Source organism: Lithobates pipiens, unplaced genomic scaffold, assembly GCF_037356315.1.
Source record: "Lithobates pipiens isolate NorthernLeopardFrog02 unplaced genomic scaffold, aLitPip1_a1.2 Scaffold_16, whole genome shotgun sequence".
Classification (NCBI taxonomy): domain Eukaryota; kingdom Metazoa; phylum Chordata; class Amphibia; order Anura; family Ranidae; genus Lithobates; species Lithobates pipiens.
This window is the reverse complement of record NW_027507748.1, coordinates 445,252,700-445,270,098: the sequence shown is the minus strand read 5'-3', so window position 1 is coordinate 445,270,098 and position 17,399 is coordinate 445,252,700. Positions and strand designations below refer to the sequence as shown.

At 41.5% G+C, this 17,399-nt stretch overlaps 1 protein-coding gene across 9 annotated transcripts in view; it reads right to left on the bottom strand.

Moving 5' to 3' along the window:
* INPP4A (inositol polyphosphate-4-phosphatase type I A) overlaps positions 1–17,399 on the bottom strand; it is a 200,120-nt gene that overhangs the window by 124,050 nt on the left and 58,671 nt on the right. For 8 of the 9 annotated variants that reach the window (XM_077482752.1, XM_077482754.1, XM_077482756.1 and 5 more), the window contains exons 2-3: positions 11,757–11,824; positions 3,571–3,709 (exon numbers count right to left, since the gene is read on the bottom strand). In XM_077482752.1, the coding sequence (XP_077338878.1) occupies positions 3,571–3,661 (91 nt within the window). In that variant the 5' untranslated portion in view covers positions 3,662–3,709; positions 11,757–11,824. The remainder of the gene's footprint in view (positions 1–3,570; positions 3,710–11,756; positions 11,825–17,399) is intronic. The other variant, XM_077482753.1, reaches the window with a different exon arrangement.

Here is a 17,399-nt window from a genome sequence, read left to right as displayed (position 1 = left end):
ATTGATCCAATAAATACAAATTTGATTGGCTACGGATGGGCACTGTACACATCATTACTGCGGACAGGGGGTGGAGGCTGGGAGGAGAATCAGCTCCCATTCAATCCACTTGCAGGTGACATCCGCCCGCCCTCCACACTCATCCTCAGCTTATTTCCACTCGTCTAATGTGAGAAGGAGAGTGGAGATGGAGAGATTATATATATATATATATATATATATATATATATATATATATATATATATATATATATATATATATATATATATATATATATATATATATATATATATATATATATATATATATTTTTTATAATTATACACATACATAGTTGACGTTGTAGTCCAAGAGGACAGAACTGTGCAGGACTGACAACATTGCTTGAAATTGTGGTAGAGGAAGCAGGGTCAGCTCACTGCAGTAATTTAGGTATTCATCCTAGGAATCGAACGATTATCAATGCGACCGATATTCACTTTTTAGAAGCATCGGTCAAAAAACTGACCGATATTGCCTTAAGGGGTTTGCATTACCCCTGTACCATTCTTTAGAGTGGACGGTTGGCTTTATTGTAAAAACAAGTGATTCTGCTCAGCAGGCCCTCGGCTGTTATTACAAGCCACAGGAGGGGACATTTCCCCCCCCCCCCCCGCCACCGCCTTCCACCCGGGCTCTCCCGTCCCACCGGGAGGCCCAAGCAACCAGCAGGCCGAAGATGCTTAGTTCGGGTCTCGGCTCTAGTAATTCAGAAGTGATGTCATGACATCACTTCCCGGATTACTGGTGTCTTAAAGGCGCCAGTTTTAAAAAAAACATATAAAGTATTCAAAAACGCTGAACTAGACGTTTTGAATACTTTGAAGTGCAGAGGAGGTGTTTGGGGTCTTATAGACTCCCGATCCCTCTTTAACAACTTGGCACCCATACTACGTCTATTGACATCATGGGCTTTCGGTGGTTATATCTGAATGATGTCTGAGGCCACAGACATCATTCAGATATCGGCGTTTTCAGCCGGCGATTCCCTGCACCATAAGAATGATCATAGCGGCAGTTCCACCGTTTGATCGTGCTTGTACCGACTCACCGTTTCCATTGGTGAGTCAGTCACAGGATCCGCCGGCCCCCGCCAGTTACCATAGAGATTTCCGGCGGACCAGATCATCCCCGGAGTCTCTATGATCATTCGGAGGCCGGGCGCAATGTTATGACGTCACTCCCGGCCTCGGTATTCAAAATAACGGCGCCGATCTGGCAGGGAAGCCAGGATCGTTTTTTTTGTTTGTTTGTTTTGTTTTTTATTCTTCCCAGCCTAGAGGTGAGATATGGGGTCTTATTGACCCCATATCTCACTGTAAATATGTCCGATCGTGCCATATTCCTATTACAAGGGATGTTTACATTCCTTGTAATAGGAATAAAAGTCATCAATTTTTTTATTTTTTTTGTCAAACTAAAAAAAAAAAAAAAAAGAAAAAGTTAAAAGCGCCCCTGTCCCCGTGAGCTCGCACACAGAAGCGAGCGCATATGTAAGTCCCGCCCACATATGAAAACGGTGTTCAAACCACACATGTGAGGTATCGCCGCAAACGTTAGAGCGAGAGCAATAATTCTAGCTCTAGACCTCCTCTGTACCCCTAAACATGTAACCAGTAAAAAAATTTAAAGCGTCGCCTATGGGGATTTTTAAATACCAAAGTTTAGCGCTATTCCACGAGCGCGTGCAATTTTGAAGCGTGACATGTTGGGTATCTATTTACTCTGTGTATCCTCCTCTTTCACATTATGCACAAAAATTGGGCTAACTTTACTGTTTTTTTTTTTTTTTAAGCATGAAACTGTTTTTTTTCTGAAAAAAACGTGTACGAAAAATTGCTGCGCAAATACCGATAAAAAGTTGCAACGACCGCCATTGTATTCTCTAGGGTCTTTGCTAAAAACATATATAAAATGTTTGGGGGTTCTATGTAATTTTCTAGCAAAAAAATTAGGAATTTTACATGTAGGAGAGAAATGTCAGAAATGGCCTGGGAGCGAAGTGGATAAAGAGTACCTGTTACTGCCTATTACTGTCACAAGGGATTTCACATTCCTTGTGACAGTAATAACAGTGATAAAAAAAAAACCACAAAAATGTAAAATGACTAGGGAATTACCGATACTAGTATCGGTATTGGCGCCGATACTAGCCATTTTTCGCGAGTATCGGTACTCGCAAAAATGCTCTGATACTGGAAACCGATACCGGAAGTGATGTCGCTTGGGAGAAGACCGTCTCCTCCTCCCCTCCGGACAGTGCCATCCCCGCCTCCTCCTCCCAGTGGCATCGCTTGGTGCAGGCCCGCCCATCCTAACAGCCCACAGGCCTTGTCTCCTTGCTGCACACCTCCCTCCTCCAGCTCTGACCCCTGGCCACACAGAGCACTGGCTCTCCCTGGCTGAATGGCGAGAGACTCCTGTACCACGCCTGCAGTCTCTGGCGGTCTCCTGCACCACGCCTGCAGTCACTGCTGCCTGTTGCCTCTTTCTTCCTACTAGCTGTCACCTCTGCCCCCATGTCTCCCAATAACCCTCTTATCCCCCCAGCGATCACAGCCTTTTCCATCCCATCTCTCCCACCCCACAATCCCCATTTCACCCCACCCTCAACAACCTCACCCTCCCACCCTGCCATCACCCAACTCCCAAACAACAACCCCCCCCCCACCACCTCCCAAACCACCCTTCTTCCTAGGAGATAGGCATTGGTAATTGGTATTGGCGATTACCTGCAAAAAAGTAATCGGTACACGTACTTGGTATTAAAAAAATGGTATCAGTGCATCCCTAAAAATTACAGTGTAAATTTTTTTTTTTATTCGAATGTACAAAATATCTGCAAATAATATTGGCTATCGGTAGGAGAGGTGGCCACAATATCGGTATCGCATCGGCACCGAAAAAAGTGATAATCTTTCGATCCCTAATTCTTCCTCGAACTGTTGTGATAGTGATCATCTCTTCTTAGGACCTTTATGCCTGGCCTGACTTATAGCAGAAACAATCTATGCATACAGTCTTCAGCAGATAGTGGAACTCACTAAACACTTGAAATCCACAAATGTCTTTATTGCATGCAGAACACTGTGGTAATACAATAAAATAAAATGTTGTCGTTTTGATAAAAAAAAAAAAATGTTTTAGGCGGTCAAAAATTTGTATAAGCTCTCCTAGCCCCAATGTGTGTCTCGTAGAAGGAAGGAAGTATTACAAAAGCCCACACACTGGTTTCCACCACATAGCCAAACAGGGTGTTAGAGGAAATGCCACCCATTTGAGGGAATCACCAGAACCATTTGAAGATTTCCCCTCTGAACCTGCTCTGGTGGCAACCCAAAATCTGAGATTTTCTCTCTCGGTGATAATAATAAACAGGACACAGAGAAGTTAAATCTCCCTAACGGGGGCACAGACGGCCATAAAATCTGACAGGTGTTCCAATCCCTCTCCACTCTATCTAAAATGTAAACGCACTTTGTAACCATTATGAATACTCCATTGCATCCAGAACTAGTAAAAACACTTACCAGCCAGTGACAAGCCCAGCATTTCAGAGGTGACTTCATAAGTGGAGTGAGGCCTGGCGCCATGGCGAGGACTGCGTTGTCTTGTTGACATTTCAACATGAGGAGGGCAGAGAAGTGACTTGATTTAAATTTATAGGACCTAAAAGACAGAGACATCCAGATAAAGCAATAGCTAAATAACAGTCGGGAAAAAATGGTTGAGATTACAACATTATAACTGGCAAGGCAAACTTACACTGCAGTATAAAATAATACACACGAGTTCATCTCTTTTTTTATAATCCTTTACTTATATAAAGAAATTCCGCAGTGTTGTACAGCAGGGGAATATACGCAGAATAAGATGCAGTGGTTTAATTACACTGGACTTCTCTAAATGGCTTCTCGTACATGTTAACAGGAATGCAGCACATCAGTTTCCTATAAAAGCTTTATTCAAGTCTTCCACTTGATTTTCTGTGACACTACTATAGATTATAACCTAAAACTAGACATTCAGCCGCACCCATCTTATCTTTCTATTATGGAACCCAGACACAGAGCTTCCAGATGATTTCTTACTGATACCGTAATAGAGACGAGGAAAAATGAGGTCAGCAGGTAGAGGAAGAAACACATTCATCTAAAAACATAAATATCCCGAGTGTTTCTTCTTTTGCAGCCAAACTGGGATAAGCGCCTACTTTAAATTTGTTAGATGTTCCCATTAAGATAGCACAACTTAAAAAAAAAATGTTAAATGCTGGTTACCTTTTTAGGTGCTTTTTACTTGCCTAAAATCCTACCAAGATCTCCCCTACTTTGTAATGTTTACAAGGAGGCTGTGGAGTACTGTTTTACCTCTTTGTGCTGACCACCCCCCCGGTCCTTTAAGAGTTCTGAAAGCTGGGAGGTGGGCATTTCGGGTCATGTGACTGTTGTGATTTGCTGTCACATGATCGGAAAGCTCCTAATTGCACATATGCACCTTTTTAACAGGGCCGAATATGTGCAGCCGCTCGCCATTAAGGCCCACCCACCGAGCAGCCGCATAAATCTCCCTCCTCGATTGTAAGCTCTAACGAGCTGGGTCCTCTGGTTCCGTCTGTATTGAATTGTATTGTAACTGTACCGTGTGCCCTCATGTTGTATAATAATAATAATAACAATAATAATAATAATATTATATGCATACGGCCGGTGTCAAGGAGGCAATTAACTCAGTCTGTACCGTACTGGCAGCTTTTCATTGTCAGTTGTAAGTGAGGGGGGACGAAGGAATCCTTCTTGCTGTGATTTTGTATTATGACAACAGGGACTCCTTTGCAGTCAGAATACACTAATCAGTGCAACATGCGATTGGCTGCAAGCCACTGATCGAAGGAAGTTTTCCCCAACAGGAACATTCAACAGAACCCAACCTAACAATTGGCTTCTGTCCAACCGGGAGGGCTACACACAAATCAGAAATCGGTCAGGCGCTGTACATGATCTGAAAATTGGATGAAAAATACAGCTTTCAAATCGATCGTACGATAATCAGATCATTAGTACAGAGCTTTCCAGAGCCAATCGTGACAGTTTATCTGATATTATCCGATCGGACAAATAAAAAATTTTCTCGTATGATACCAGCTCGTATGATTTTCGTTTAATCAGTACAGTTGTCATCTGAAAATACAATACAAATATACTACAACTTGTGACATTAGTTCCGATTTTTTTTTCTGTCGTACGAGAATTTTCGTAACTTTAGTAACCTTTCCATTTTCGATATGCGACTAGCATAAAAAAAAATAAAATAAAAACGGAAGATCTGTCATCCAATTTTCAGATTGTGTATACAGTCTATAAGTCTCCAGTCTGTGTTGGGACAGAGACACTTTAAGACTGTTCAGAAAAGCTTGCCATGAGACCTCCTCGGAACATCTAAATGGTAGGTGAAAAAAAAAAAAAAAAAAGAGAAGAGAACACATTTTCTCACATTTGGCTGCAAAAGTGTAAACACACTTTCTGACGGATTGTGACATATACATTTTTATTGGATATTACAATGCTTTTAAAGTCCGTTACTGCCATCTATGTTAATCGGCGCACAATAAAAGAAAAAAATGACGTATGGGAGGCAATGACAGTCACTTGCAAAACTATGATGATTCACCACCAGTAAGGAAGCTTTTTATAATTGCCTTCTAGTAGTTTCTTCATTTCCTACCGCATGTAAGGGTGGCTACAAACAACCAATTATACCAATTACAAGTGATGCTTCTGCTTTTACATTCGCTAACTGGGTCACTTCTCATCTCCCTGCCTATAAAAAGGAGCACTTCTGGTGTTTAAGTGGGTTTGTTATTGCACAGGGAGATTTTACATCCTGATCTTCTCCTGTATTACGCTTCATAAGAAAGGATCAAGGTACTGCCTGTGCACTGCTGTCACTATCAGGTTCCAAAACGGTTAGCTTCAGTTTCTAGGAGCAGAAATGGGAGCGATTTGCACCCAAAAAGACAGCAGACAGCTTCTACAAACTCTTAAATGCTGCTAAGCACTGGTTGCCAGCATTTTTTTTAGCGAGCGGCCCACCCGAGTTCTTAACCAGTGAATAGCTGGTTAAGGGGTGGACCAGCAAGCTGGCAGCTGCGTCCTCAATAGATGATAAAAATTTAGAAAAAAAAAAAAAAAAACAACAGCAATCCATACCAGAGAATTTTAAAGGGGAACCGGACAATAAAATGAAAAAAAAAAAAAAAACAGCATGGGACTGGTATGGCTGTGGCAGAGGTTAGGGCATGCCATTTCATTTTATTTAACATTTTGGCATGGGGTTCCCCTTACTATGGTAACATTTTATTGTTCTGGTCAAAATGTGTTAAAAAATTAATTATAATATATATATATATATATATATATATATATATATATATATATATATATATATATATATATATATATATATATTATAATAAGGGTTTCTGAATTCCAGTCCTCAAGGCGCACCTACCTACAGGTCATGTTTTCAGGATTTCCCTCAGATGAAACAGCTGTGTTAATTACTAAAACAGTTAAACTGATCAAATTAAAAAGTAAAAATAGTGTAGCGCTTCTATGGTGATAAGTGTAATCAACATATATTAAAAAGGTAATCATATAACAAAAATCATATGAATAATATAAATGGGTGAAGTAAAGTCCAATTGAAATGGGCACAAGTTTCCACAATGCAGCTGGCACGAGGATGGCCAAACCGCCTCAAAGTAAGAAGAAGATCCCACTAAACGAATGTGTCCATGTGAATCAGCTTGTCTGTAAACATCAAGGAAAGTAGATAAATACTTCTTACCAACTCTGTTGGACTCACACAGTCGTATGACAGTTGAGTCTGTAAAGCTTGAGGTCTCAATCTGGGACCAAGGGGTGGATCGAGGAAGGTCCGTCGAACTGGTGGGGAAACTCCGAACGGCTGTATGCCCGATGATGTATTTCACAGGTGGAACATCAGGATAGTTTATAATCCAGCTCAGACGCGGCCCATTACACACCGATACTCCAATCACCCCAAGATGGAGGGGAAAATGTTTGGGGGTTTAGACCAAAAAGGAAAAAAGGAAAAAGAAAGAAGGGCTCCACATGGTGCGGGTCAGACGGTATAAAATGGTAATTTATTAAAAGTCAAAAAATTAATAATGACTTAGTGATCACAAAAAATAGAATAAAATAGGACTAAAAGCAATGTAGGGTGCCAACAGCTAGCCCGACGCGTTTCGACACATATGTCTTCGACAGGGGCATGAAACTGATCAAATTACCTGTGCAAAATAATGGAAAGCCTGAAAACATGACCTGTTGGTGCGCCTTAAGGCTTGGAGTTCAGAAACACTGATGATAGAGATCTATAGATATAGATCCCCATGATTTCCAACGATAACCATTAATATATGTGCGACTTCAATCCCTGTACTTCTTTGACCCGAATTTCACGAGAGTTGATTTCCATAGACCTAAAATTTTACACAGGCATTCCCTAAAATCATGGTAAAACAAAACAAAAAAAGAAAAAACCCACACACAACTTCACGGCAGTGTGGAATGGGCCTAATGCCCAGAACACACGATCAGAAAAATCATACGAAAAATACTGCTTTCGAAGTGATCGGACAAGAATCGGATCGTTGGTACAAAGCTTTCAAGAGCCGATCAGGACAGTTCAATCGATATCATTTGATCGGACATTCATAAAAAAAATGTTTGCGTACAATGCCAGGTGGTACGATTTTCATGTAACCAAAGAAAAAAAAAAAACAAACGATTATTCGTGCTGATAATCTCATAGTGTGTACCGGGCATAATTTTTTTTATACCGTTACCAATCAGTGTCCCTGATCACTGGCAAACCATTTATATAATGAAATGACGACACTGTACTGCAATGGTGACAGTATGTAAAAAAAAAAAAAAAAAAAAAAATTTAAATTACAAATTCAAAAAAAAAAAAAAATTCACCATGCCTCACCTTGGACTGTTTTACTTTTCAATAAGGGGTCATTTGGGGGATATCTGTACTGCCCTGACATTTTTGGGCCTCAAGAAATGAGAGGCCATCAGTACATCAAGATTGATACATTTCCAGATATATACCATAGTTTGTGGACTACAGACTAAATAATATACACAGATTTGGGTTATTTTCACCAAGGAAATGTAGCAGAATACATTTTGGCCTAAATTCACAATGAAAGATTATTTATTTGAACATTTTATAACAGAAACAAAAGAAAAACTTATTTTTTTGTTTGTTTTTTACTAAATTTTTGGTATTTTTCCATTTATTTTAGCACAAAATAAAAAGCCTAGGGGTAATTAATCACTTGCTGACCGCTGCACGCCGATATACGTGGGTACAATGGCAGCAGTGGGCAAATGGGCATACCTGTACGTCCCCTTTAATTGGTGGGACTATTGGGTGCACGCCCGCCACATACAGTGTGACCGTGCCCACAGGTCCCGCAATCGTGTCATGGAGCCGCAGAACAGGGAGATGCCTATGCAAACAAGGCATTTCCCTGTTCTGCCTAGTGACATCACAGGGATCTACTCCTCCCAGTCATCGGAAGCAGTGATCACTGTCATGTCAGTGGTAACCCCCCCGCCCCCCCCCCCCCCCCCTCACAGTTAGAATCACTCCCTAGGACACCTTCCCTGCCAGTGTCATTTACACAGTAATCAGTGCATTTTTATAGCACTGATCGCTGTATAAATGACAATGGTCCCAAAATAGTCTCAAAAGCATCCAACGTGTCCGCCATAATGTCGCAGTCACGTTAAAAAAGATTGCCGCCATTATTAATAAAAAAATAATAATAATAATAATAATAAAAATGCCATAAATCTATCCGCTATTTTGTAGACACTAACTTTTGCGCAAGCCAATCAATATAGGCTTATTGTGATTTTTTTTTTACCATAAATATGTAGAAAAATACATATCGGCCTAAACTGAGGAATATATCTATATCTATATATATTTTTGGGGGGGATATTATAGCAAAAAGTTAAAAATATTTTTTTTTCAAAATTGTCGCTCTTTTTTTGTTTATAGCGCAAAAAAAATAAAAACCGCAGAGGTGATCAACTAGCACCAAAAGAAAGCTTTATTCGTGGGACAAAAAAAAAAAAAAAAAGAGGACGTCAATTTGGTTATGTTGCATGGGCGTGCAATTATCCGTTAAAGCGTTGCAGTGCTGAATCGCAAAAAGTGCTCTGGTCAGCAAGGGGGTAAAATCTTCCGGGGCTGAAGTGGTTAAATACCACCAAAAAGCTTTTTTTGTGTGAACAAAATGATAAAAATTTTGTTTGGGTACAGTGTTGCAAGACAGCACAATTGTCAAAGTGTGACAGCACTGAAAGCTGAAAATTGGCCTGGGCAGGAAGAGGGTAAAAGTGCCCGGTATTGAAGTGGTTAAAACACACCCTCACCGATCTCTGCAGATGCAGGCAGTGTGCTCAAAGCAAAATCACTGAAATTGTTCAGTCAGTGACAATTCCCTTAGCAAATCAGCTTTCCCTTCGCCTCCTCCCACACATGCATTGTGTTTACCAGCCCCTCCCAACCCATTTACCCCAGTGAAACTTTTGCAATCATTTTCAGGTCTAGGGGAAGCCTGCTAAACAAAAAAATTTAAATGATGAAGCGTTACTGAGAAAAAATGCACCTTACATTGATGGGCAGTGGGAAGTATACCCCTCCTACAGTGGTGGTTGGAATGCCACACTTACAGACAGCTAAAAAGAATATTGGTACATGCCACTGGTTCTTCCAAGTGGCAAAAAAAAAAGAGCTATCCTGGGACCATCAAATAGGACATCAATTAGCCACAGCTCAGGGAACCTCTAACCAGCTCTGAAGGAACCCAAGAGTTCCATGGAACCCTGGCTGAGAATGGCTGCATTCCAGTAAGGCCTCATGCACGCGAGACGCCGATAAACACGTGTTCAGAGGCAGTTGGACACTTTTTTCAACTGCCCTTGAACTCATTCAATGTTCTCCTATGTGTCCATGTACACAGTCTCATTTTTTGCCGTTTTTATGCAGTTGCGTTTAACCTCGTTTTTTCAGAAGCAAAAAAATGGGTTCAGATGCAAAAGTTTTCCAAATTTCAGACACAAAACGCGGCAAAATGTCGGTACCGCGTTTTCGTTTATAAGCGTTTTTAAAGGCGACCTATTTTTTTTTACATTAAAAATCTCAAAAATGATGGCAAATTATGAAAAAACATTAAAAAAATATTTTAAACAATTGCAATTGGACAATCCACAACTTGTGGCAAGTGACATGGCAGGTGACAAGTGATGTGGCAAGTGGACAATCCACAACTTGTGGCAAGTGGACAATCCACAACTTGTGGCAAGTGATGTGGCAGGTGACGTGGTAATTGGCAATCCACAAATTGTGGCATTTGACGTGGCAGGTGATGTGGCAAGTGGACAATCCACAACTTGTGGCAGGTGACGTGGCAAGTGGACAATCCACAGCTTGTGGCAGGTGACGTGGCAAGTGGACGTGGCAAGTGGACAATCCACAACTTGTGGCAGGCGACGTGGCAGGTGATGTGGCAAGTGGACAATCCACAACTTGTTGCAGGTGACGTGGCAGGTGACATGGAAAGTGATGTGGCAGGTGAACAATCCACAACTTGTGGCAGGTGACGTGGCAAGTGGACAATCCTCAACTTGTGGCAGGTGACATGGCAAGTGATGTGGCAAGTGGCGTGGCAAGTGGACAATCCACAACTTGCGGCAAGTGACGTGGCAAGTGGACAATCCACAACTTGTTGCAGGTGACGTGGCAGGTGACATGGAAAGTGATGTGGCAGGTGAACAATCCACAACTTGTGGCAGGTGACGTGGCAAGTGGACAATCCACAACTTGTGACAAGTGACATGGCAGGTGACGTGGTAAGTGATGTGGCAAGTGGACAATCCACAACTTGTGGCAGGTGACGTGGCAAGTGATGTGGGAGGTGACGTGGCAAGTGGACAATCCACAACTTGTGGCAGGTGATGTGGCAAGTCACGTGGCAAGTGGACAATCCACAACTTGTGGCAGGTGATGTGGCAAGTGACACGCTAAATACAAGTACACTGCTGCTCTCACAGCTGCTGCTACTCACTCTGGTCTCACAAAATGGCTGAAATAGTTAATAATACTGATTTCTGAGCTGGGGAGGGTCTATGATGTTAGCTTAACTAAACGCTTCTAGACGCAAACAAGGCAAAACGCCGCTAAATCGCGGTAAAACGGGCGTTTCTAAACGCCGGTTTCAGCTTTCAAAAACATGTGTCCAGCAAAGTTTGCACCGGCGTCTCGTGTGCATGAAGCCTTAGAAGGCGTTCAAGTTACTGCTGGGAGGAGGAGCTAAGCTGATAACAGCACAGCTTGAAAGACCTCAGTGCTTCCGCTGCAAACTTTGAGGATAAACTTCACCAAAGTGCCTGAAGTACCAGAGGTTAGTCTTGCTTCAAAACTATTTTAGTTAATATGTAAATATCTGAATGTTTATAGCATGAGCAAAGTTCTACTTTGAATAGAAAATTAACACTACTACTCAGGTATCAAATATTCTTTAAACAAACAGCGGCATCAAAAAGCTCATCGTAGCTTTATTCACAGCAAAGCCCGAGCCTCCGTGACAGCCACAATAGGTACTCACTGTGCTCATCTTGCACCCGTTTCAGAAAAGTGTGACTTTTCCTTCTTGTAGCCGATCATTTAGTGTAACTGAAAAACATGAAGACAAGCATGTATAAATATTATAAAGGAAACCCATATTCCACAAAACAGGCAAAATATTGCAGAATATTCCATTATTTTAGTTTTTTGTAGGCCATATTCTGTACATGTGAACCACACTTTGAAAGAAAAAAAAACAAACATACAGTATCTCCCAAAAGTGAGTACACCCCTCACATTTTTGTAAATATTTTATTTTAACTTTTCATGTGACAACACTGAAGAAATTACACTTTGCTACAATGTTAAGTAGTGAGTGTACAGCTTGTATAACAGTGTACATTTGCTGTCCCCTCAAAATAACTCAACACACAGCCATTAATGACTAAACCACTGACAACAAAAGTGAGTACACCCCTAAGTGAAAATGTCCAAATTGGGCCCAAAATGTCAATATTTTTTGTGGCCACCATCATTTTCCAGCACTGCCCTAACCCTCTTGGTCATGGAGTTCACCAGAGCTTCACATGTTGCCACTGGAGTCCTCTTCCACTCCTCCTTGACGACATCACAGAGCTGGTGGATGTTAGAGACCTTGCGCTCCTCCACCTTCCGTTTGAGGATGCCTCACAGATGCTCAATAGGGTTTAGGTCTGGAGACATGCTTGGCCAGTCCATCACCTTTACCCTCAGCTTCTTTAGCAAGGCAGTGGTTGTCTTGGAGGTTTCTTTGGGGTCGTTACGTTAGAATACTGTCCTCCGGCCCAATCTCTGAAGGGAAGGGATCATGCTCTGCTTCAGTATGTCACAGTACATGTTGGCATTTATGGTTCCCTCAATGAACTGTAACTCCCCAGATCTGGCAGCACTCATGCAGCCCCAGACGACGACACTTCCACCACCATGCTTGACTGTAGGCAAGACACACTAGTCTTTGTACTCTTCACCTGGTTGCCGCTTGACACCATATGAACTAAATAAGTTTGGTCATGGTTCCAGTAATCCATGGCCTTAGTCTGCTTGCCTTCAGACAACTTTTTGCATGCTTTATTGTGCATCATCTTTAAAAAAAGGCTTCCTTCTGGGAAAACAGCCATGCAGACCAATTTGATGCAGTGTGTGGTGTATGATCCGCAGAGTGTACAGCAAATGTACACTGTTATACAAGCTGTACACTCACTACTTTACATTGTAGCAAAGTGTCATTTCGTCAATGCTGTCATATGAAAAGATATGATAAAATATTTACAAAAAAGTGAGGGGTGCACTCACTTTTGTGAGATACTGTATAATAGTTTGCAAAACCCTGTAAAGCTAGAGCCACGGCTAACTACGCCAATCACCTCGTTGTTTTTACAGGCAGATTACACATCTAGAAGGTTTAGAACTCACATTCTAGCAGCTATCTGGGCTATATTTAGTTGTTCTACATTTTCATAGCAGTGGATAGAAAGTCCCTACAAACATAATGAATGAATTCTCTATTTGCTGAAAGAAGCTTGGCAGACACACCTTTATAACAAAGCAGATTAAACAACAGACCTGCTTATTTCAATGATCAGACCATCAATTCCAAATCCAGTCTACATCCGAGAATGTAGAGGTAGAAACGTATGCTGAGAAATAGCAGCTGAGCTCCCTGGAGTTTGGTTTGGTCCCTCCAGGAGTCATGGAAAAAAGGTAATCAAGGACCATTTATCAACACTCAAAACACATGAGAATCCAACAGAAGTGATGAAAGAATATTGAAATAATGTCAATAGAAGCATTAGCTGAAAAATATCATTCACGATCCCCATGGGACTTTTAAGTCAGATAAGACAATTGTGTATATTTCAATAAATGGCTGGTATGCCAAATGTATTACAAAAGAGCCACAAAGTATACCAGTTACATAACATACAAAAAAATACTACATCAAAAATACTGACATGAAGGTGGCTGCACTTTTTTTAACACACGGTGGCCCCAGTGAGGATGTGCTGACCCCTGGGTCCTATCCCCGCCAAGGTCTGGGGTGGACAGGCAGTGTGTTGGCAGCCCTATTGCTGTAACCAACTGTACTCAACATATCATTTGCTGTACATGTTGTTGTTGTTAATCCAGTATACATGGCATATCCCTGCTCTATCCCCTGAAGAAAGAGATTCTCCGAAAAGCGTTGGATTTTGTCCTGATGCCTTTATTAAAATTCAAGCCATGATGAGCATTTTACAACAATTTTTGTATATATACCATTTTAAACACTTCCAGCCCAAGGAGGTCATAGGACGTCCTGAACTTTGAGTTGGGATGATATCTAAATGATGCCTGCAGCTGCATCTTTTACAGCCGGCGATCCTGTGCACCACAAGAACAATTATAGCGGCAGTTCAGCCGCTTAATCGTTCTTACGGGTGGTGAGAGGGGAGATCCCCCCCCCCCCCAACCTCTTGCCACCCTCCGGTGCTTCTACTGGCTAGCCTGTGCCATCGGTAAGCTGAACAAATCATCCGCCGCCGGACATTGATCATAGAGATTTCCGGTGACCAGATAGTCCCCAGGTATCTCTATGACCTTCGGAGTCCCGGTGCAACATTATGATTGGCGGAAGTAAACAATGCCGAGGACTCAGCTGGAAAGATAGAGATCGTTCATTTTTTTTTTATATCGGTCTTTCTATCCTGGAGGAGAGATCTGGGGTCTTATAGACCCCAGATCTCTCCATAAAGTGGACCTGTCACGCACTATTTCTATTTGTAATAGGAATAAAAGTGATTAAAAAAAACATTTCATGAGAAAGTGTAAAAATAAAAAAATTTAAGTAAAAGAAATAAAAAAAGAAATGCACAGAAGTGAACGCATACATAAGTCTCACCCACATATGTAAACAGCGTTCAAATCACATGAGCGAGAGCAATTATAGCACAAGACCTCCTCTGGAGGAGGAGGAAGAGGAAGAGGAAGAGGAAGAGGAAGAGGAAGAGGAAGAAGAAGAAGAAGGATAGAAAGCAAAGTGACTCCAAAAGCAAGAATCTTTTGGTGCCATGTACTAGCTTCCTTCGCAGTGCCTGGTCCACCACTAAAATCCATAATGTGGCTATGCAAATAATAATTAATTACCGGCATTGACAAAACATTGACAATTTATATAGTGCTTTACATATTGTACATTCACATCAGACTCTTAATGAGTGTACAATCTAAGGACCTCATCTCACAAGCATACATCTACTAGGGCCAGATTACACTGGAGACATTAACATGCAAACTCAATGCAGATAGTGTTCTGGCTGGGATATGAACTGAGGACCCCAGTGCTGTATAGCAGAAGTGCTCACCACTCAATATTTGCATATGGATGAACAAGCCCCATGCCACCAGGTGATAGTGCTCAGTCCTAGCAAATGGTCCCTCAGGCACCAAACGTTGCATATCGGGAGCCAAGTGGTACCTCAAAACACTAAAAGATTTAGGTTGTTTAAAAATCCTGTACTTGAAGCCACCAACACACGTCATACAGATTTTTAATGTGTGTGCTGGTAGAATTGCTAGTAAATTCAAGTCAGGCCTATGCCTAGGACAACTAAGACTTTGTTTGGCACATATCTTTCACACTTCAGAATCAGACCTATTCATAAACCCGAATGTCTTCTTTCTTCCACAAGTGTTACTTCATGTCTTGCTGCACACTGCTTGTGCTGAATAAAAGTGTGAAAAGAGCATAAATATTCCTGCAAATCACATTTTACAAATGCAAATACGAAGTAATATGGGTAGAGCTAGGCAGCTTCAAAAAAGGAGGCCTACAAAAAAAAAAAAAAAAAAAAAAAAAAAAAAAAAAAAAAATCTAAAAAGCAGAGACTGTAATCTCATATGGACAGCCTATTCACTGCATTTAACCCGATAGGTGGGTGGATGGGTGGATGGGTACATACTAAAGATACCCTCACTGTTGGCTTATCAGAGGAAACCAGAGAATTCAGTTACTCCAACCAGTCTGGTCTTTCTAAAAAAAAAAAAAAAAAAAAATTTAAATAAATAACATTTTAAGATTATCACTTAGTCTGGCCAGATTGGGAGACTGTCGTCTATCTAGAAGCACCGAAAGCTGTCTGATGGCAATCCATCGCAGATTTTAAAGCAGAATCACTACAGTCCTTTATGCTTTTAGGTCTCTCTCAGACCTGCTGTGTATCCTTTCCAATCTCTGAAAAGTGATCTGTGGTGAAATGCTTTTCAGAAGGTGGTATACCCGCAGCTGGCAGGCATTCAGGAGACGGAGGTACTGCCACCTCCTGGAAGCCTGTTTTTCGTTTTATTTTTACTCTTTGTAACTGTTGAATGTCAATTTACATTGCGAGTTTGCGCTGCAACTGCAAGCCAAGAGTTCGGCTCACAGTTGTTTTGCGGCCCCATTAAAACACAACATGCCAGTTTTACAGGCAGTGAACAGCATAAGTACAGCCCCAAACGGCTGTAAAGTAGTTATTTAGGTGGGAGGCGGGGGATGTTAAAACTGTGGCCTGTTTTTATTGCCTCCCCCCCCCCTCCAGCCACCCATCTCAAGGGGTTGTTAGTATTTACACTATTATCACACTTGTGCAGCTCTGCAAGCCGTGTTCTTTGCGCATGCGCGGCAGCCCATTTGATTTGTTGCGCTTCCTGCATGGAAAATGCAGGAAAAAGTTCCCTGCTCCATTTTTTTAAAATCGTAGCCTGCAGGGGAACCCCAAGTGCAATGCGTTTCCCAGTCAAGGGAGCAGCTGCTTCTCAAGTGCGTGCATGTGGCATTAGGATTAATGGTACCCAAACGTGTCCCTTGTGTTTTACGTGAGGGTGGTTGCGGCTGCGGAAACAGGTGTGGAACCACAGCTGGAACCACCTGCACAAGTGTGAGCCATGCCTATAGCTATATTATGCTAATTAAAATATTAGAAAAATTATAACCCTATTTATGAACATTTTTATTTTTTTACTGAGGTATAGATATGCCCCATACACACGGTCGGAAATTCAGACAGAAAAAGTCCGATCAGATTATGTTGTCGGAAAATCCGATTGTGTGTGGGCTCCATCGGACTTTTTCTGTCGGAATTTCCAATGGAAAAAGTTTGAGAGCTGGATCTGAAATTTTCCATTAACAAAATCCGATCAGACTTTTTCCGATCGTGTGTAGAGAATTTCCGATGCACAAAGTACAATGCATGCTCAGAAAAAATTTGCAGACGAAAGCTATTGGCTACTGGTCTCTACCTAGTCCCATCATACGTTTATAACATCACCTTGTTCCAAACGATTGGCTTTTCCGACAACTTTGTGCGACCGTGTGTATGCAAGACAAGTTTCGGCCAAAATCTGTCAAAAAAAAAAGCCAACAAATTTTGTGGTTGGAATGTCCGACCGTGTGTATGGGGCAGTAGAGTGGGATCATCAGGTAGGAACTAGTCACACTAGACTTGTTCTGTAATGCTAAAGATATTATTTCTCTACTCATCCAAGTGGCTTCTTGGCGTTCTGAGTGTCAGAAACACACCTCAACATTTATATTCACAAGGTTAACTCAATCATTTTAAACCAATCACCATGGTTTCCTGGAATGTGTCAAGGCAGATGCTAATTGTTCAAAAATATGACAGTGAGA